This window comes from Drosophila novamexicana, unplaced genomic scaffold (genome assembly GCF_003285875.2).
Source record: "Drosophila novamexicana strain 15010-1031.04,08,12 unplaced genomic scaffold, DnovRS2.1 tig00000608-arrow-arrow-pilon, whole genome shotgun sequence".
NCBI lineage: Eukaryota > Metazoa > Arthropoda > Insecta > Diptera > Drosophilidae > Drosophila > Drosophila novamexicana.
In genome coordinates, this window is record NW_020824813.1 from 43,589 (window position 1) to 65,968 (window position 22,380).

General features: G+C 35.4%; 2 protein-coding genes across 2 annotated transcripts; one reads left to right on the forward strand and one right to left on the reverse strand.

The window, feature by feature from the left end:
- Window positions 1–10,565: 10,565 nt before the first annotated feature.
- Window positions 10,566–12,504, reverse strand: LOC115762547 (RNA polymerase-associated protein LEO1-like). Its single transcript, XM_030704820.1, has 2 exons — window positions 12,426–12,504; window positions 10,566–12,348 (listed from the first exon to the last, which is right to left on the reverse strand). The coding sequence occupies exon 2, from the start codon at window positions 12,274–12,276 to the stop codon at window positions 10,960–10,962; it is 1,317 nt and encodes a 438-aa protein (XP_030560680.1). The 5' UTR covers window positions 12,277–12,348; window positions 12,426–12,504; the 3' UTR covers window positions 10,566–10,959.
- A 7,375-nt stretch (window positions 12,505–19,879) lies between these two features.
- Window positions 19,880–21,234, forward strand: LOC115762546 (opsin Rh3). The gene has a single exon (XM_030704819.1). The coding sequence runs from the start codon at window positions 19,899–19,901 to the stop codon at window positions 21,039–21,041; it is 1,143 nt and encodes a 380-aa protein (XP_030560679.1). The 5' UTR covers window positions 19,880–19,898; the 3' UTR covers window positions 21,042–21,234.
- Window positions 21,235–22,380: the final 1,146 nt, after the last annotated feature.

Consider the following 22,380-nt stretch of genomic DNA (forward strand, 5'->3'; position numbering starts at 1 on the left):
TGTTGACATGATTTTGCGTATATATGAGGAGTATAGTATAACTAATAAGTGCCGAGTTTGGTCAAGATATTTTAAAATACGAAAAAATTTGTCATACAACAACTTAGTTTTCGACCGATCGTCCCCATGGCTGCTATATGTTAAAATGTTCCTATGTTAACATGATTTTGAGGAGGAGTTAGTCAAACTAATAGGTGCCGAGTTTTGTCAAGATATCTTGAACAACAAAAATGTTTTCCATACAACAACGTAATTTTCGACCGATATTTCCTATGGTGTGTAACAGGCAGAAGGAAGCATCTCCGAGCCTATAAAGTATATATATTCTTGATCAGCATCAATAGCCGAGTCGATCTAGCCATGCCCGTCTGTCTGTTCGTCCGTCCGTATGTATGAACGCAAGGATCTCAGAACCTGTAAGAGCTAGAGATTTGAAATTTTTTGCTGTTGGACCTCCTAGGTCCCGCGCAGATCGAGTTTGTTTCCGATATTCAATAACATGCCGCGTTTCCATGTAATCGATAAAAATCGATATCGAAGTCTGATTTTTTGAGAAAATTGGGCAAATAATAAGAGCTATAGTCCCCAAATTGACTCGTAGCTTGCAGAATAGAATGTATATATCAAGTATCTTTTCGTTTTATATATATCACCCCCTCCCCTTTACTGTGTCGAAAGAAGATGGTTTAGGGTATTCCCTAGTCGGGAGCTTCCGACTAGAGCCTCTTACTTGTTTTAACATATGTTCTGCGTGCATAAGAAAGAGGAACTTTTGCAAAGTTTCATAAAAATAGTTTCAAAACGGAAAGACTAGTTCTCATAGAAACAGACAGACGAACAGGCGGACATGGCAATATCGACTGGGCTGTTGATACTGATCAAGAATATATATACTTTATGGGGTCGGAGATGTCTTCTTCTATGCGTTACATATTTCACGACAAAATTATAATACCCTCTTCAAGGGTATAACAAGGCCTACACATAAAATATTTGTTTTATTTTTCAATAAACTCAGAATACATAAAATGCCCAAATATATTTAAAATATATTTTATTGAGTCTTTAGGTAAATTTTCTTACAATTAATCGAGCATATATCGGTAATTTAGACAAACATGTATTTTATAAATATAAGCATTATTATTAACTTTGTTTAATTAAGCAACATTATAACATATAATTGCTAGAGGAACGATTGGTCGATAATTAAGTTGTAAGAAAAAATAATTTTTTTTTTCAAGATATCTTGACCAAAGTCAAGTTATCGTAAGAAAATTTAACTATCGACTCTTACCTAATAAAATTTTGTTATAAATATATTTGTACGTGATTTTAGTATAAAAAAATAAAACAAATTTTTTATTTATAAGCTTGGTTTTTTTATTAACTCAAATCACGTACAAGGCCCATATATGTAAAACGTATTTTTAAGTTAGAGTCTTTAGTTAAAAATGCTTACAATTAATCGGGCATCTATAGGTAATTTTTATTATTAACTTAGTTTAATTAAGCAACATGAAATGTTTAATAATAATGCATGAAGAGTAAAATGTATTTTCTATTTGTATTATGACGTAATACAAACCTTGCTTCACATGTAAGTAAGATATCGATAGTAGCATGAAAATAAGAATCTATTAACAAAAAAAGGGCTTAATTTTTTTCCCAATTAAAACAGTTATTTCCGCTAGCAGTTATTCTTTATGACCGCTTTCGTGATCACCATCCATCATCAATCAAATATATTTCTCACATCTTATTTTACTCTTATTTTAATTGCATAAATATCGATTACCATCAAACGAGCAAAATGAACGCGTTTCGAGTATTCAATTTGATAGTGCAGAGCTGCCTTAAAAGTATATTTACAGAAATGACTTGACTTGTCGTGTGTTGACTCGTCGCGTAGCTCGAAAACTTGGCGCCATTAAATTTCTGGAAAGCGTGCGAGAGGATGTATTTCTTAATTAAGTGCGAGCAATATTATGTATTGCCAAAAAAAAAAATTAAAATAGACGAAGGGTGTAAAATTTGCATTGCAAAATTCAGCAAAGGCAGTTTTGAAGCGGAAATTATTGATTCGAATGGTAAGTTGGGCTTGACATTTCTCCCTTCAATAATTATATGTATTTGTATGTATATGTTCTTATATTTCTTTAGAAGATCGAGAAATATTGGAGAAGCAATGTCAGAAACTTAATAATGGTGTGTACATATATAACAATTTTGTTACTTTTAAATTAATAATACATAAAATATTTATAGAATTACTAGAAGCAGCCACTAAGTTCAGTGAAAGTGAATCAACAACTAACGAAGATAAATCCAGTAAGTAAAACACTAACGTCATATTAAAATTAATTAATTAACATTGTCTTTTAAAGGCGCGCCAGTAGCAGACTTTAATTTAGAAAGTGACACAACAAATAAGTGCAACCCGGGCCAATTTGAAGCTTTCGGTATGTATGCAAATAAGTAAATTAAGCCCAATAGGACTAAATAAAAAATCATTTGCATAAAATTTCTGGCAGAGTTATATATTGTGATATATTTATTATTGAGTGTTCAGTCTTAAATTGTATTATGAGTTAATCATATTGGCAACATCTGAGGAAATTATCATAAAAATACTATATAATATACACAATTTGTCATTACATTTCTTAAATTAGAATATTCTCTTGTACGCCATATGCCTTCTGACGTACATCCTTATTATATATTATTTATATTATTTATATATATTTGTATATTTTAACTAAAGCTAACTTTATATACTTGAGAATACTCACCTTATGGATTCTTACCTGTTTTGTGTTTGCTCCAGCTATTATGTGTTTGATTCAGCTGTCTTGTGTCCGTCTTATATTAATATGTAAAAGAAATAAATGTATAAATAAAATACTTATCCCTTGCCTGGCCTCTTGTTGGCCAGTCTCACCATCAAAAAAGCAAAAGCATTCTATACATATCAATCGCTTGGTACTAATTATCTACGTTCCACCCAAGTAGTTAAGTAAGTCCAGCACTATATAAAGTGTTCCAACAAAAAAAAAGGTTCAACGTACACAACTGTAACTCCACTAAGTGATGTAAGGGATTTGATTATTCCAACTGCGAAAACCCAAAAAATTGTAACTTTTATTTTTGCTTTTTCTGTAATAAATTACAAACAAAATTAGCTCGTCACTTGCAGTTCGTACATAATAATTAGCTGCAAGTAAAAACATTTTTATGACCCTTGAAAAATGATATAATTAGCAGATAACTTATTATTGAGATTTGGAAAAATAGCGATAAAATCGATAATATCGATGCATAATTAAATAACGAAACTCTAATCATGCCCTGTCAAAAGCCAGTTAACTCTAAAGACTAATATTTTGTCAAATGTTGCAAGGGATGTTCTGGATTTTTCCCCAAAACCACAATGCGGAGTCATAAATAATTGCAACGGCAGCGAACATAAAAAACGAACTCGTGACTTGCTTAAACAAGGTCGATCTAAAACCTGCCCAATGCATAAAAGTGCAAGTGACGTTATTTTATTTGCAAACGTAGACTCTATGAAGCACGGCGACCTTCAGTACGATATGATCAGAGCAAAAATGAAATTGATAAGCAGACTATTACATGAAATAAAAAATCGGATTCCAATGAGATATAGGAACTTAAAGACGCCATTTATCCCAAACATTTGGATTTAATATCTTGTATCAGAAAAGTTGCTCAGTTCTTCGAAGTTTTTTTTAAAAACACCTTCAGTCGCAACGAACCTTACAACTTTAATAAAAGAGTAAGCAAAAATATTATGGACTCATTGCAATTAAACACAAAATTATGAAACAAAAATGAAAGGAAACTTTCCCTTATACCTAAAATATTTATAGACACTAGAAGCAGGCACTAAATTAAATGAAAGTGAATCAGCAACGAATGAAGATAAATCCAGTACTTGCAATATTAATGTCCGTTTAAAATTCTAATGTTAAATTTGACTTTTAAAGATAAGTCAAATAGTGACACAGCAAATAAATGCAATCCTTCACAATTTTAAGCGTTAAATGTGTATAATTTTGATTAGCACAGTTTCAAAGCCAGAATCTGAAGATATACATTAAAAGATTCAATACCTTATATGTTATGAATTAAAAATTTTTCATATTGGTAAGATCTGATTAACTTATCATAAAATTACTATATCAAAGAAACAATCCGTCATTGCGTTACTTGGATTAGTATATTCTCTTTTAAGCTATATGCCTCCCGACATATCTAAACCGTTTTTTGCTAATTTTAATATTTATTTACTAATGCTAACTTTATATACTTGACATCACCCAATTTATAGTTTGTTAACTGATTCGTGTTCGTTCCAGCTAGTTTGTGTTCCTATCAGCTGTCTTGTTCTCGTCTCATATTAATATGTTTCTAGTAAAGGTAATGAAAAATATAAATATTTATCTATATATAAATAAAATGCTTATCATGATCAGTACAGATATACATTTTTTAATAACGTTCATTCTGCTTAACGTAATATAAAAATAATTGTATACATTAAAATATAAGATGTAATAGAGACACATCCGAATGATTAATTAACTGCAAGTGAAGTGGAGGTATACACTATGTCATACTATCACATCCTTACAGGTCTGAAAGTTAAGTAAAATAAATGTTCTTAAATATGTATATAGGCACAGCTCCTGGTGCTACTATATTAGATACGAAATATTTACTTAAAATATTGAATTATGTCCAGTAATAATTAATATGGATTCCTCGTTATATATTTATTATTAAATATATTCAAATAGATGCATCCGAAGAATTTATCAATACAACTAAAAATTCATCGACTAATAGAAGATCTTTGGAACTACTTAACGAATTTGGCTATGATAGGCTAGATTCATCGGCAAAAAATCAAAATCATTCAACGATAAATGATACATTTCAATCGCTTAATACTAACTGTCCAGATTCCACTCATGGATTCGATTCCAGTTATACTCCGGATATAACTAACCAGTCCAGCATTTTAAATAATTCAACCAATAAACAAGTTTTTACTTACACAACTGAAACTCCACTAAGTGATGTCAGGGATTTGATTATTCAAACTGCGAAAACCCAAAAAAATTGTAAGAAACATTTTTGCTTATTTTGCAATAAGTTGCAAACAAAATTCGCTCGTCACTTGCAGCTTGTTCATAAAAATGAGCCGCAAGTACAAAAATTCATATGCCTGCCGAAAAATGACAAAACTCGGAGATTACTTATTGATGAAATTAGAAAAAATGGTGATTATATCCATAATATCGATGCATCGTTAAATAATGGAACTCTAATCGTGCCCCGTCAAAAGCGAGTTAATTCTAAAAATGAAGTTGTTGATTTCATATGTTGCAAGGGATGTTCTGGATTTTTTCCCAAAAGCACAATACGAAGTCATATTAATAATTGCAAAGGCAGCGATCATAAGAAAGGAACTCGTGACTTGCTTAAACAAGGTCGCTCCAAAACCGGCTTTATGCATAAAAGTGCAAACGACGTTGTGCGCACAAAAATAATGCCTGTTTTAAATGATGATCCAATTTCTCGGAATCTGATATATGATGAATTGATTGTTTTATTCGCAAACGCAGAATCTATGAAGCACGGCGAACTTCAGTACGATATGATCAGAGCAAACATGAGATTGCTAAGCAGACTATTATGTGAAATAAAAAAATCTGAACCCAATGAGATACAGGAACTTAAAGACGCCATTAATCCCAAACATTTGGATTTAATGATATCTTGTATCAGAAAAGTGGCTCAGTGGGACTCTTCTTTGTTGTTTTTTAAAACACCTTCAGTCGCAACGAACCTTACAACTTTAATTAAAAAGTGCGCAAAAATATTATGGACTCATTGCATAAAAACACAAAATCATGAAAAAAAAAAAATAATTAAAGATTTTCTTGTTCTATGGGAAACCGAAATCCCTCTTTTTATAAACAAAAAAGCTATAGAAGATCAGTCAAAGAAAAAGAGAGCTCTACCAACTATCTTACCATGTAAAGAAGACATCAAAAAACTTTTTGATTATGTGATAAAAAAGTCTGAAAATTCTCTTAGTGTGCTGAAAATTAAGTTTGATTTTTTGTCATGGACATCGTTAATACAAAGCACACTAATTGGCCTTCAAATTTTTAACCGCCGTAGAGCTGGTGAAATTGAAAGACTAACAATTGAGAACTATCTAACAGGCCACGCCATCGATGAAAATGTGGATAAAGAAAACTTCGACCGTCTCACGAAAGAAACTAGAGAAATTGCTCAAAAATACACAAGGTTGACTATCCGTGGAAAACTAAATCGAACTGTGCCAGTGCTGCTCACACCGTTTGACAAGTATTGTATTGAAACTATTCTTAAATATCGTAAAAGAGCTGGTGTTAAGAAAAATAATGATTACATATTTAGCGTGCCTAACGCCAAGCCTTTAGCAAAGCAGTATGTACGGGCTTGCCCCATTCTAAAAAGATTTGCCCTGGAGTGTGGGGCTCGCTGCCCAGGGGCCTTAAGGGGAACGATGCTTCGAAAGCATTTAGCTACCTATACATCGATGCTTAACGTCGAAGATGTCCAAATTGATAGGCTTGCCAATTTTATGGGTCATCATAAAGATATACACAAAGAAATCTACAGAATCCCTGTAACAGTAGCGGAGATTGCCGAAGTATCCCAGATGCTTATGGCAGCTCTTGGAAATAATGTTGAGGATGAAAACACAGTAGCCCTTGATCAGTTAAAAGAAAGTGAGTAAATATATTCATCAAGGTTGTGAGTGATACTAAGTGTAGTTATTGTGTAGAATATAATATTTTAACTTATCTAATAATTACTTATCCAATAAGCCCTATTGTCAATGTTTTTACATTATACTTAAAATGTATTTTGCAGATGATCCTTTAGAGGATTCGGAATCAGATTATTCTGAACAGCGATCAGAAAGCGAATTTAATATTTCCGATGATGAAATTGTAGAAAAATCCAATGCAAAAGGAAAGCGTCCAAGTAGTGAGTATTGAATTGCAACCTACATATTTTTGTCACGTGCTTACATGCATTGCGATTAGTCTGTCCTATTTATCCTCATTCGCAAAGTGAAAAAATATATCGTGCTTATTTTGCGGGCCCATTGAAGTTAGAAACTTTGGGCTTGAAATATATACACGTATATATCCACGATAGGTAAAGTGCTACAATTATATAATGACGACCACTGGGGGCGTTGTAAATCCTAAAAATCGTTTTAAATTGCACAATCGCAAATCTTACAGAATCTTAGAGCTTGACTAACTTTTTCATGAATACTATTGATGGACTACTCTGAAGATCGATAAAAATTAGTTTGCCTACGATTGACTGGGTGCGTGGCGAATGTTTAAAATTGATATCACCTAATAAATTGTTCTGGTAGGCTGTATTAATCTGTTATTGGTCTATGATTGAGTATTGCGACGGTTGCAACCGACTGCAAAGTTTTTAATATTTTTCTATATTACTAAAACGTTATTCTTTTTCACACTAAATTGTATTAAACTCTATTATTTAACAGGATCATCATTTGGAAAAACGATAAGAAACCGGTGGTCGAATGAAGAGCGTGAAGAAATATACCAGGCTTTTGGCGACCTGTTGTCGCTTAAAGGATTGCCGTCACTTAATCAATGCAACACAGTTATAAATAATTCTACATATCTAAAATGTAGGACACCGGCGCAAGTAAAAACATGGATAGATAATCAGCGCAAGGCTAAATCAAGGAACTCCGCAAATAGATTAAATAATAAATATGTTGACCATATTTAAAATAAGTGGATTATACTTTTTCGTATATTAATATTAATTTATGTTAAAAAATTTTGGAATTAAAAAAAAATTCATTTTAAATGCATGTATTTAATAACGTCATTTATGTTAATTCACATTATTAATTTTACTTTAACCTAAAGTGATCCAAAACTACATTCAAAATAAATTTGACTCTTAATTTCAATTAAGCCAGTCTGCCACTAAATTTAAAATGTATAAATTTAATAAAATATTGCTGAGTCTTATGTGGTTTCGCGTTATATTTATTTAGTTTAGTGAGTTTTATCGAAATTCACTGTTCCCTAGTCCTCATAACCTCTATATATGAGTCTCTATATTTATATAAAATCAGTATGTTTTTGGGGACAGCTATTTGACTGTTATTTACTAAATTGAAGTGTGAACTGGACCAAATCTCATCGTTCCTGTGTCCTTATAATACACGTTGCGTTTTTGTCCCTAAAACTTACCTTATATATAAAGTACATTATAACGAACAATTTTTGTGTTATATACTGAGAGTATTTCGGGAACTGAGTCCCCATAAAACACGTTACCCTAAATGGAGTTTGTTTCATTTCATTTTCATTTCGTAGAGTTGCCACATCGACCAAATGAGGATATATACATATTAGTAAAAAACATATATTATGGGAGAACTAGCGTACGAATTGTGTTTTGTTCTTTTTTAATGATCAAATGCATGCAAAATAAACCTAATCAGATTACATCATAGTTATGCAGATGTCAGCAAACGCATTTAAAATCTGTGTTCCCGAAAAATCTTCTCGCCATAAAGTGGACCAACTTTAAGATAATATAAAAATTATAGTATTTGAGGTACAGGCAAAGTGCTGGTTGGATAATGTTAAGAAAAGGTATTGTTATTTTTATTAACCCTTAGGTTTCTTCTAAGAACTAAGAATTATGAAGAATTATGAAAAGTCCCCAAAAGAGACATTCCAGTCCTAAAAATTTTAAGGTCAGTCCCCAAAAGAGCGAATTGTCCCCATAACCAACGCAGCATACAAAAAATGTCCTTATTATCGATGCTCCACATATATATATATATATATATATATATATGTATATAATTACATATTATTGGTGAATGGGTCATGAACTTTAAATAAATTTAAGTGCGCCGGAGTGTAACTGTGTTTGCTGAGGTTTACAAAATATTTGTATGTGAATGTGTTGCTGGTTTAATAAGTGCCACTTATTTGCGCCTTACGACCATCAGGGTCATCAGGCTGACCAATAAGAATGCAAATAGTATGGACAAAAAGATAAAACTGTCGCGTTAAATAGGCTAGGAGGTTTGCTACATAATGGTCAACAATTATAGTAATTGATAAAACCCTTTCTAGTTAAGCCCTTGAATATTGAAATCAATTTTTAAAAATGATTTAACAAATGGTCATATAGTATTTTCTCTTAAACAACTTTAAAATAAGTTATTTATTACCACACATAAATAATTTATGGCAACTTAGTGTTATACGCCTATTCCAACAATCTACAGCTTTTAATAAATGAATGTTTCTGAATATAAAGATAACAGTAATCATCAGCATTATATATGGTATAACAAATAAACAGTCTGAGGCAACAACTGTCACTTAGCTTTGCGGCGAGCCCTTTGCCAATGTGAGCTGGTATCTTCGGGGTTAATTGCGCTTGCATTATTAGGCAAACAATAAGAAATTCAGTCAGCAGGCAACAATCGAGCTAGCTGGCAAAAGCAATATCAAACATTGCCAACCTATCTCGAACTCAAATTCTTGCATGTGCAGGTAGAAATGCTATTACAATGTCATTGCTCGCCTGCTGTTGCACTGGTGTTAATTGTTTGCTAATAAACACATAATCAAGTTAAATTTACAGCAGCTGCACTTATTGCATTAATGCAAAGGACAGTCAACCTATGCAATCAATACTCACATCCGCCTCTGTCCAGCCAGCAGGACCTGTGCCGCCCAATTTCAAATTCCTGGCTAAGAGCAACATAAATCGGAGATAGTTTAGTTTATAGCCCGCTTCGACTAAGGCGCAATTACGTTTCAATGCAATGCATGGCCCAAACAATATATACATAAGTATATATATAAATATTAATATACATAAATATTAAATCAGGTATAGTACTGGAGAAAAACGGTTACCTTTTAAAAATATATATTCAAACGCAATAATAATAATAATAATAATAATAATAATAATAATAATAATAATAATAATAATAATAATAATAATAATAATAATAATAAAAATAAAAAATAAAATCATAGAATATTTTTTTTTTTTTACATTTTATTTATATTCACTCTGTCTTAAGACAATAAGAAAATTTAGTTAGCTATGCTTAAAATTAAAAGGAACCCAGTGAAACCTACTATTATATTTTAGTTAATTTGTATGTAAAGTTGTTCTACTTATTTATCTATCTGGGAGATCGAGAATATGCACTCTTTTAGACCTTAGTGCTACAATATTATCTGTTAGATTTAAAGCTTGGTTATTTTGGTTGAGAATATAATGATTTAGACTCATAGACACAATATTGGATAAAGAACAAGAAAATAATTTAGAATTAAATTATGTCCAATTTTACATATAAATATATTTGCTTTTTAATAATGAATCAAAATACGAGGAAATTACGTGTAAGTTACATTTTCTCTGGAAAGATTTATAACAATATTTAATATATATGTACTTATATTTGCCAAACTATATGCAGATAAGTAACTGAGGGTAGACTTCCGTTGAGCATTCCCAAACCTGGCACTTATTGCCTTCCCCAGAGATTAACAGCTTTGAGGTGTGGCAGTGTTGCATATCTGACATCATTTGCCGGACAAAAGGGTGATGTTGCACCTAATATATACTAGTTGCATTATTACAAATATGCCTGTAGCGACCTACTAATTAAGGCAAAGGTGACAAAACGCAAGGAACGTTTGCAGCAAGTGCTAGTCAGGTTTATAAATAAACAGCAGAAGGAAGAGCCTGCTCCGACTGCAGTGCCTAAAATGCAATTGTAATTACTGAAACCGCATTTGAATATTGGGAATTGTGTTAAATTTATTCGGAATCACTAAGGATTGCTTGTTTGCGCTTAAGTTTGGGTTTGAGTTGTTTTGCAAACGATTTCGTATTGGACTCGGGTTTTAATTTCGCTTGTTCTACAGATTCTCCTTTTTTTGCCGGATTATTCTGATCCTCCTCATCCTCATCATCGTCGTCGCTTCCATCTTCGTACTTTGTTGGCTTAATGTCTGTGTTGCGATTCGTGCGTATGCCTGGAGCACGTTTGACTTCAGGCAGCACAGCCACAGGATTCGGATTGTCATCCTGTTCATCGAGATTACGATCGCCTTCGGTTTCATTTGTCTGTAGAGATGTCTCCATATCGGTATCATCAGCCGTGCAGTGCCGCATGGGCTTCACCCTGGGCTTGCGTTGATTCTTTTGCTCGCGACGCTTGTCTGATTTCTCTTTGCGTTCCTGAGCCTGCTCCTCCTTGACTTTGCGCTCGCGATCGAGCGCTGGATTGGTGCTAAGATCCATGAGTACCTTTACACAGCTATTGACTGGCTTATAGAATGCAAGTTTGCGCAAACCCTGCACATGACTTTGGCCAAAGCTTGACTCCAGTTTGGGCCGCAGCGACAGCTTATCCTTGATGGGGCCCTGCATATGATAGTAACTGCCCTGGCGCACATATAGCTGATTCTGCCCTGCGGGCATGGGATGGTTCACAACATCGAAAGCCTCGCCGCCAACGTGAAAGGTTTCCGAGCCATCGGACCAGCGCACGATGCGCGCGTTGGACTCCTTGTAGAGCGCGCCGGTTGTCTTATCCTGGCACTCGCGCCAGCGCACAGTGGTCATCAGTTTGGTAATAAATGCGTCACGAGCCTCCCGGTCGTTGAGATCTTCTGGGCGCAGAGCGTCCTGAAAGGTATGCGCCTCGTAGGCTTTCGGCTCGACGGGCATAAAATGTGGCATACGCAATACCCGGTCGAGATCACTTACCAAATTACCATCAATTGTTGGTAGCTCAGTCTTGAACTCTGCGGACAGTCTACTCTGATACTTATCCTTGCAATACTTTTCAACCTGCTCAACCATCTCTTCAAGTTTCGCCTCACGATCGTCCGGCTCGGCGGCTACTGGCTGGACCAAGGCATTACAATTGGCATCAGCATTTTCCAGCTTCTCAGGGTAAGCTGGCTTGGCCTGGACCAAGAAAATCTTGCGGCTACCATCGCTGTAGCTGCTGCTGCGACTGCCGCTGCGACTGCCACTGCCACTGCTGCTGCTGTCGCTGCCGCTGCTATTTTCGTCGCCACTGCTAGAGGATCCCTCTTCAGGATCCTTTGCTGGAGACTTACTCATGTTGTTATTATAACTATCACAATATTTTGGAGGAAGCTGAGAAGGCGAGCAGGACTTTAACGAGCTGGGATACTTTTACGAACAACAATGAAATCAGAATGCAATTATAATTTGATGAACTTAAAATATTCTATTTAAATTCAACATACCCTTTGACAGCCGAAGTATCGCCTTCTTGTTCCCAGCCAAACCTACGGTAAGAAAACTATAAAAGTTGGAGAACACATTAATTTGCATGCTGTTAGTCTCGTATTTATTATTTCTTCATTAGAATTGATTTCGATTTAACCTTTTTAAATGCATGCAATAGATGCACTATTCAATAGCAAGACTTAATTCTCAGTGAATCTGTTTCTTCTTCTAGATAAACAGAGTTGCATCGAAAAACGGAACTGGAACAAACTCAAAAGCGCTCTGTACTATATTAGACAGAGAAGCTTTTCCATTTAACACGTTTCGTACTTATAGGAATGAAAACGCGTCTTAAAAAAATTGTGAAAATACAGGCTTTGAATATTATTTTAATAGTTTATTTTAATTGTTTGCTTTTAATAAAAGTAAAGCAAATAATTTTATATTAATTCTCTTATTTCTAAATGGATACAAATTGCGTAAATGAAAATCGTTTTCTTAAAAAGTTTTCTGTATGTTAAGTGAACTTTATCAAAAAAGTTAAGTTATTCGAAGTTTAGATAGAGAATTGCATGAAAGTTAAATTTCAAAAAATTCTTATATGTCGATTAATTAAACCTGAATGTCTATTTATCCCAAATGCTTTAAGGATAAATCAGATTTGAAATAATTAGAAGATATAAAATTAACCAACAAAATATTATAAACTTTTGATGATAATATAAACATATTTTTTAATTGTATTTAATTGAAGAAACTAAAACAGCTGATTACACATATATTGGATAATCTGTACTCATAAAAGAATAATATTAGTTCTATACATACATTTTTGAAATTTACATAACTAATGCCTCATAGAATAAAAACAGAACTTAAAGATAATTAATACCTTAATAGTAGAGAGTTTTTACACATTACTGATGTATGTGCCTTCGCTTTTCTTTTGTCAATTCGGTGTTAAGAGTGAATCTTTTTATACCCTTGCAGAGGGTATTATAATTTTGTCGTGACATGTAACGCATAGAAGGAGACATCTCCGACCCCATAAAGTATATATATTCTTGATCAGCATCAACAGCCGAGTCGATATAGCCATGTCCTTCTGTCCGTCTGTCCGTCTTTCCGTCTGTCCGTTTCTATGCGAACTAGTCTCTCAGTTTTAAAGCTATCTTAATGAAATTTTGCAGAAGTCCGTCTTTCTGCTGCACGCAGCACATATGTGAAAACCAGCTGAATCGGACCACTATATTATATAGCTGCCATAGGAACGATCGGTCGAAAATTAAGTTTTTGTATGAAAAAACATATTGTTTATCAAGATATCTTGACCAAACTCGGCATTTATAGGTTTTACTTTACTCCTCATATATATGCAAAATCCTATTAAGATCGTACCACTATATCATATAGCATAGCAGTTGTTTAACAAAACATTTTGTTTTTCAAGATATCTTGCCCAAACTCGTCATTAACTATTTTCCCTGTGCTTCTTAGATACGGACAAAGCACTATAAGCATTATGGGTCTGCAAGGGTATTAGATCTTCTTTCTTTCTCGTTTTTTTAATAATTTTAATTACATTACGAGTTCCCTATGTGAGCATCAAATTTCCACATTTGAATTATTTGCTGTATAAAGTTTTCTAGATGAAAATATCAATTTATAATTGAAAATTTATAAGTGATAGTTATTGACTATCAATTTGCTGCTGCCACGCACATGTCCTGACTGACTGACTGATTGGTGATCAACGCAAAGCCCATACCATAAGAGATAGAAAGCTGAAATGTTCACTGTAGTTAATTTATGTGATGAAGGAGCATGCATTGACGGGGTTCCGGGAAATTCAACCCGCATGTGTGGAAAAACGCGAAAAACGTTTATATGGTACTTTTATGTTTACCTTATAATCCATGCATATGCTTAAAACTTATTTTCAAAGCTCTACATAAGAACTTAATGCGCACGTGGTTCCGCGATTTGCGACATTCCCACCACAACAGTGGTTGACTAGCGAAAATCAGTTGTATGAAAGTTTTTTGCTTAGCATCCGATAACTGTCAAAATCATTTTTAAAGATATTTGTGAGAATTTATTAGATACGTTCAAATGCGGCAAATGATGGTCAAAGGTTTAATAATCAAATGTTTATCCGTTAGCTTCTTACATAAGCGGAAACTGTTAAATCCAACACTCGGTTCTCTATTCTAAGTACTTAAAAAATATTTTTAAATAGAAGTGGAGATCAGGATGGGTAGATTTCAATTTTCCATAGTTTTAGCAAAAAACGTTTTACCTGCAAGGCTATATCCGCTAGTATGTCTATTTACGCAAGCTATAATTTCCATGATGCAATACAGTAAAACAATTGAATACAAGAGTTAATTCTACTTATTTAATTGTTATTATTCATAAAATACTGCATATATTCTGGACAAACCTTGTCAGCTTATCAATCTTATAATTCTCTTTAATTGATGTGAGCATTGACATCAAATTTTTGAATCCAAATTTTAAGCTTTTGTAATGGAACTGTATTTTATAAAAACAATAAATTAAATGACCGTGGTCTATATAACAATGAACAACTATGAACAAACAAAAGTGGAAAACAAGTCTCCGTGTAATACAAATTAAAGAATTTAAACATTTTCCTCAATATGCCAGCAAACGTAAAAACCCCCCTTTAAGAATTTAAAATAATTTCCACATCGTTTTTACAAAAATAAATGAAAAGACAAGCTTATATATCTGTATGTGCTCTGCACTATTTTGTGCCTTTTGGGTGCCTTGAAACACACCATTAAAGTTTGTTAAACATTAAAATGTAGGGGAACAAGATGTTAGAACAGTGTTAGAACAAATAAGTGGTTCTGGTTGAGAGGTCCCGACTAGCGGATACCCTGAACCCTTTTATTCCAACACCAAATTCAGCTCGCGCTCTTTTGCTTTAGTGGTAATAAATATTAAATACAAAAAAAAAGTTGCTGACCGCATATTTTGTTGCCGCCTAAACACAACAGCCACACCAGCCATAAAAGAACAAATACTTTCATCGGTAGGGTTCGAGCTCGCAACAGACTGCGCTACTTATTGCCGCCCCTAACCCAATAGACACACCAATTACTGATCTTATTGAGAAAAAAAAAAACGAATTAAAGTAGCACCACAGAAAACAATTAAATCGCAATTGCAATGCTGTTGATAGAATTCGAAGCAGACACGCATAAATGTGTGCGTGTACATGCACACAGAAATTCTTGGAATTTTCGAGAAACATTTACACATTTTCTTTTGTGGTTCTTAACCGAGAAGATGAATTTTTTTAAAATTTTTTTTTTTTTGGGTGTTGAAATTCTTTTAATTACAGCTCATTTTTTTTTTACTTTGCTTAGCAATTGACATTTGAAGCAGTACATCTTATTGTAATATAAAATATTCATGTAATCTCAAAAAGTCAATTGCATTTAAATTGTGGCTTAAATTGGTGGGAAATGCAAGTTGGTTTATTAACTTGATTTATTGCTTTGTGGTGGTAGCGGGGAGGTGGCGATAGCTATAAAATGAAAGATACTTGATATATGTATACTATTCTATAAGCAACATATCAAGTTTGGGGACTCTAGCTCTTATTATTTACCAAAATTGCCGAAAAAACAGGATTTCGATTTCGATTTTTATCGATTACTTGGAAACGGTTCAAGTTATCGATTATCGGAAACAAACTCGATATGCACGGGCACTAGGGGACCAACAGCTTTCAAGTCTCTAGCTCTTATAGGTTCTTAAGATCCTAGTGTTCATACATACGGACAGACGGATGGACGGACGGACACGGCTTGATCGACTCGGCTGTTCATACTGATCAAGAATATATATACTTTATGGGGTCGGAGATGATTCCTTCTGCCTGTTACATACATTTGCATAAAAACATTATTACCTTTTACCCATTTTCAATTGGTTCAGGGTATAAAAACTGTGCAGGTGTGCATGTTCTTATACTAATGCAAGCACACACTTGCAAACCCTCACAAAAACACACACGGTCAGCTGTGTTTGGCATTGCTGGCAGGCAAAGTGAAAAATAAACCAACGTTTAAAATAAATATTTAAATTTGTACAATAAGAATGAAAGGCTTAAATGTCTTTACATGTGGGTGTATATATGTGGGTGTGTGCATATGTATTTTCTTAAAAAACAAGTGCGGAAGTGGCGACCGCCTAAAGTTCAGAAATATTAAGCTTACCACTCCGCACCACACACTTTACTAAGCTGTGTATTCTGTCTGGCAGTGTTGAGAAGAGCCCGCGGTGGCAGGTTTATCGCGCCCACTGAATCTGCGCCACAAGCCGGAAGTGATGCGGAGCAAAGCGCAGCTACTAGTCATACAAGCAAATATATGAAGTAATGAACTCGCTGAAATGCGAGTGAGTGAGCAACGTTGACTCACCAGAGAGTTGCTGTAAAAATAAGTTTAATATATCCGCCTCGAGATTGCTCCAAACCGGAAGACAGCGTATGTTGATAAAGGAATCGACTTTGCGGCTGACTTCGCCCAAAAGTATGCAACGTGCAGTGTGTCCAGGTCTGCAGGCAGAAAGTAGCACACAACATACAAACTAGAGTGGAGGTTTCAAGTTCAATTTGCTGAATAAGTTCACTCGTTCATTTTCTGGGCGTGAACTAAATCACTCATTTAGTTCACTCGTTTAGCTATTCAGTCGGTCATGAACGATGAATGTATCGTTCAGGAATGGCTGAACTGCTTAGTTGCATACAACGTTCATGACCGACTGTACGAGAATCAAGAATGTATCGTTCATGACCGACTGAACGAGTACAGAAGACATCGTACAATATACCCTTATACCCTTTTAATGGGTTCAGGGTATAAAAGTAATAACTCATGACACATGGGTAAGTATTGCATCTAAATCTAAGCTTTATTTGTCACCCACTGTTTTCATAGCGGTAAAGTAGTTATACTTGGTACGGTTTTGCCAATACTATATCGACTCGGCGGTTCACATTTATATCGATTAAATAAACATTATAGCCGAGATGAATTCTTCTATGAGTTACATATTTAATTAAATCGTTGCTTCCCCAAATAATTTAAATGTTAAATAGCCAACAATTTGTATAACCCTGAGTGATTTTTTGATTTTGTTCGGAAAAGCAGAGGTTAATTGATGATTACATAGTTCGCCAAGAATCGACTTTTAGATAAAGTGTAATCTCGGTCTCTAATTGGCTTTCATTTAAATATGTGCAATCATTCGAAGCGCTTTATACTACACTGGTTGCCATTTCCGGTCGTTCTCAGTTGTCGCTGACGTTATTTCCGCAGCTGTCTAATGGAATCCTTTAATCAGTGCTCAACATAAGAGAAAACGGAGAGAGGGAATGATGGCAACATGTTTAAATTATGCAGGCTCTGATCAAGTTGCACCACCTGGACGCATCACATGCCACAAACAGCTCTACTTAATTGCGTGGAAATGCAACCACCACCTCCCTCCACGTAGCGACGCATATGACTTCTCCACTGGGAAGTATTTATCCCAAGTGCTCAACAGACTCGTATTTATACTCTGGACCGCCCGTGGATTCCATGTGCTGTCGTGTGGCTTATAGGCCAAACGCTGCCTGACACTTGGGAGTGGGTGTAGTGGGTCGGTAAAGAAAACGTCGCGTAGGCGCTGGGTATTGAGGTGAACATATCCTAGCGTTAAAACAAAGCAAATCAATCTTTGTGGGTACTTTGAGTACATTGGTATATATACCATATTTGTTGCTATTCGAATCATAAATTTACGTGTGTTGTGGGATTATAGAGCAAGGTTATATGCATACCTTTGTGGACTTTTTCCATAAGATTTATGACCTAAATTGAAGGTACACACGCCCGCGACACATTATTACTTATACACACTCGCATAATTCCAAATATGCTCGCCTGTGCCTGTCAGTTTCTCTACGCCCTGGGATCGCACGAAAGTATGCTACACTTTTGTTTTGTGAGTCAATACCACTTCGCCCGTAACAATGGTAGCCACATATACATTATTTAAGAATGCATGTGTGTGTGTTTTTTTTTTTTTTTTTTTTTTTTGTATAGAAAGAAAGAAAGCATTAAAAGCCGAAAAGTGTAGGACTTGAACCCACTAAACACCCACCTACGCTCCGCTTTTGCTATTGTCATTGTTTTTTTTTATAAAAAATATAAATTTCTAAATATTTAATTAAATTGTCTGTAAAACTTCACAAAAATATTCTGTGCAATCTATTTTTTTTAGTTATTTTTTGGCCTTTGGCTATAACAAATATTTGCTGGTTTCTAAAATATTGTTTTATATGTAAGTTATCCATCATTCGTTCCTAAATTTATAATATACGAAACATTTTAGTTTCAAAAGCCTACCAATATATTTTTTTTAACTTATCTATTTTTGCATATGAGATATTCTGTGGCCTTATAAATGTTGATTCATTAAACCATATTTTTTAGTGTTTTATTTATTTTCATTCACCTTCATTCCACTAGCCGTATTTATCGTGCATATTTATATACCATCGTGCATATTTATATACCATCGTGCATATTTATATCCATATACATTAACCCAGATTTTGATTTTCAACTTGGCTTGTTATAAAAGAGTTTTAGTTTCCATTCAACAAATCTGTTTAGATAAATGAAATCTTTATTTAAGAACAAAATCAATGTTCTTTGGTAGACTCGGTTATGCAAAAATGATAATAGAATATTATGACTCCGTTCGGACTGCGACTTGGCTGTTTTCTCAGATAATGGACAGGAAGCATAATTCGGTTCATGGTAAAAAATAACTAAAAATTACGAGCTTGAATCGGTTTTTACCGGTTTGACTCAAACAGGTCTGCAGTCTTGATATAATTCGCTTTATATATAATCATTTTTTCTTTAATACTAATTAATAAGACGGTTTATTCTAATAAAACTTTTGTAAACATTTATTTATTTATTTTATTAAATTAAATATTAAAAACAATGTTATTCTTGTAATATATGTAAATATAAAAACAGTATCATGCACAAAATAGATTCAACTGTTAAAAAATTATAAATTAACATTTTTAATTTAACCAAAAATAAAAACCGCAAACAAAATAAAGACAAGTGTAATAAAGTTTAAATTAAATAAAGCTGACAATTTAAAGATACACACAAAAATTACAAAGCATAGCGACAACAGATTAAAGATTGAACCCACTTAATCAATTACCTTCTAGGGCTAAGCACAGTAATTAAAAATCAATGCAGAACAGTTTACTCAGCGAATTTGGTTAAGGGATTAGTCGGAGCCACATTGTAACCCCCAAATGCTGATGCAGATTTGCGACTAATCCAATTGCGGGCGAGCATATATAAAGGCCGAGTGGAGCGTACACTGATTTTGTCTTGGGCAATGACGGGTCCATCAAAGTGGCCAAGCGGACCATGGAGTTCAATATAAGTGGCATTGGAAACGTGTCGACAGTGCTACGACCGGAGGCGCGTCTGGCGGCCGAATCACGATTGCTGGGGTGGAATGTGCCGCCGGATGAGCTGCGTCACATACCCGAGCATTGGCTAACGTATCCGGAGCCACCGGAGTCGATGAACTATTTGCTGGGTACACTCTATATATTCTTCACGCTGATGTCGCTGATTGGAAATGGCCTGGTCATTTGGGTATTCACGGCAGCCAAATCGCTGCGAACACCCTCGAACATACTGGTCATCAATCTGGCCATCTGCGATTTTCTGATGATGAGCAAGACGCCCATATTTATCTACAACAGCTTCAATCAGGGCTTTGCGCTGGGAAACCTGGGCTGCCAGATCTATGGCATCATTGGCTCCTACACGGGAATCGGAGCGGGAGCAACAAATGCGTTCATCGCCTACGATCGCTACAATGTGATCACGCGGCCGATGGAGGGCAAAATGACGCACGGCAAGGCCATAGCCATGATCATATTCATCTATATGTATGCCACTCCATTTGTGGTAGCCTGTTATACGGAAGCGTGGGGTCGCTTTGTGCCCGAAGGCTATTTGACCTCCTGCACGTTCGACTATCTGACGGACAACTTTGACACACGCATGTTTGTGGCCACTATCTTCTTCTTCAGCTTTTTCTGCCCCACCAGCATGATCCTGTACTATTACAGCCAGATTGTGAGCCATGTATTCAGTCACGAGAAAGCGTTGCGCGAGCAGGCCAAGAAAATGAACGTCGAATCGCTGCGCTCCAATGTGGACAAGAGCAAGGAAACGGCGGAGATACGCATTGCCAAGGCGGCCATCACAATTTGTTTCTTATTCTTTGTATCCTGGACACCGTACGGCGTAATGTCGCTGATTGGCGCCTTCGGGGACAAGAGCTTGCTGACGCCGGGCGCTACAATGATACCCGCCTGCACCTGCAAAATGGTAGCCTGCATAGATCCGTTTGTCTATGCTATTAGTCATCCCAGATACCGCATAGAGCTGCAAAAGCGTTGTCCCTGGCTGGCCATCAGTGAGAAGAATCCCGAGACCAGCACGGTGGCCTCCACGACGACCACACACGAGCAGGAGCAAACGACTGCAGCGTAGGACTGCAAAATACCTGTTGACCCCCCAGAAAGGACACGAACTCAACTGAACTCGACTCGTAATAAGAAATGCCAGGAAAACAACTATAACAGAAACTCGTAACAAAAAGAACTTGTGCTAACAATAATATTATAGCTGATGTTTATTATTTGTAGCATACTCTTAAATAAATAGTTTATTAATGCAAGCAATCAAAAGGAAGCACACGGTTGTCGGTCAAACCCCCATCCCTGACCAGCTGCGAAAGGAAAAGAAAGCCATCCAACGAATACTCTCAGTCAAAACTGGAAGCTACCCCAGTCCCCGTACCCCCTGAGGAAATGCTTAGCAGCGAAACAAAATAAGAGCAACGGCGGAAACACAATGAGTGAATGTCTAATATCTTGTGCTAGTTTTCGTTTGCCGAATGCAATCCACAAAAAAATCCAAAGCAAAGCTCTCTCTGACTCTCACACATTGGAATGCGTTTGCGCATTAAAACGCAAGTGGTACGAAAGGTAAGAGGCAAAGTGTTTCCGCAGTTCCCGATCAAAACAGCATCTGCGGGCTGATAACAGCCTGAGTCCCACATGATTTCTCAACTTTGGTTTGAACAGCTTCCACATTCGTTCTACATGACAAAAATGTATCTTTTAACTAGATCATGTGCTCCACAATCAACTCGCATTGCCTAAACAGCCCGCCCCTCAGCAACACAAATACATATATTTGCATTGGTATTTTGTTTCTGACCCTGCTTCTCAGAAGGCGTTTAGACACCTACCCACAGCTGCCGCAAGACCCGCAAGCCAAAGTGTTGCGCCGTTTTTTTATGTGACGCCGTATAATTAGACGCGTTCACGAAGTAAAGAAGAGAATATTGGTTTTATTGTTTTAATTTTTTTGAGAAAACAGTTTATAATATATATTAAGTGATATGATTATAGGGAGTATTGATAATAGAATTAAGACCAAGAATCACTCTAAAAATAATTCTTATTTTATTCGTTCATAAGTTGGGCGGTTAAACAATTTAAATTATTTTTGGACAAGCAAAACACATTCGGTTACAGCCGATTGCAAAATTCTTGTTGATAGTTACCCGCAACCACGGCTCGTTTCAGAAACAGATTCTCCTTCTTCCTCACTGTCAGTGCCTAGCGGCTATAGCCGCCTTAGCCAGCGCCTTTTCCTGCCATGCTTTGCGGCAAGCCCCAAGCCGCGAACAGAACAGCGGCAGCAAGTGGCGCAGGACATAAGCCGAAATCTTTCGTGGCGACAGCAAAAACGAAACAAAATTAATGAAAATCACCCACAAGCAAACGTTCGTTTTCCCTTCTCACACACATATATATATACA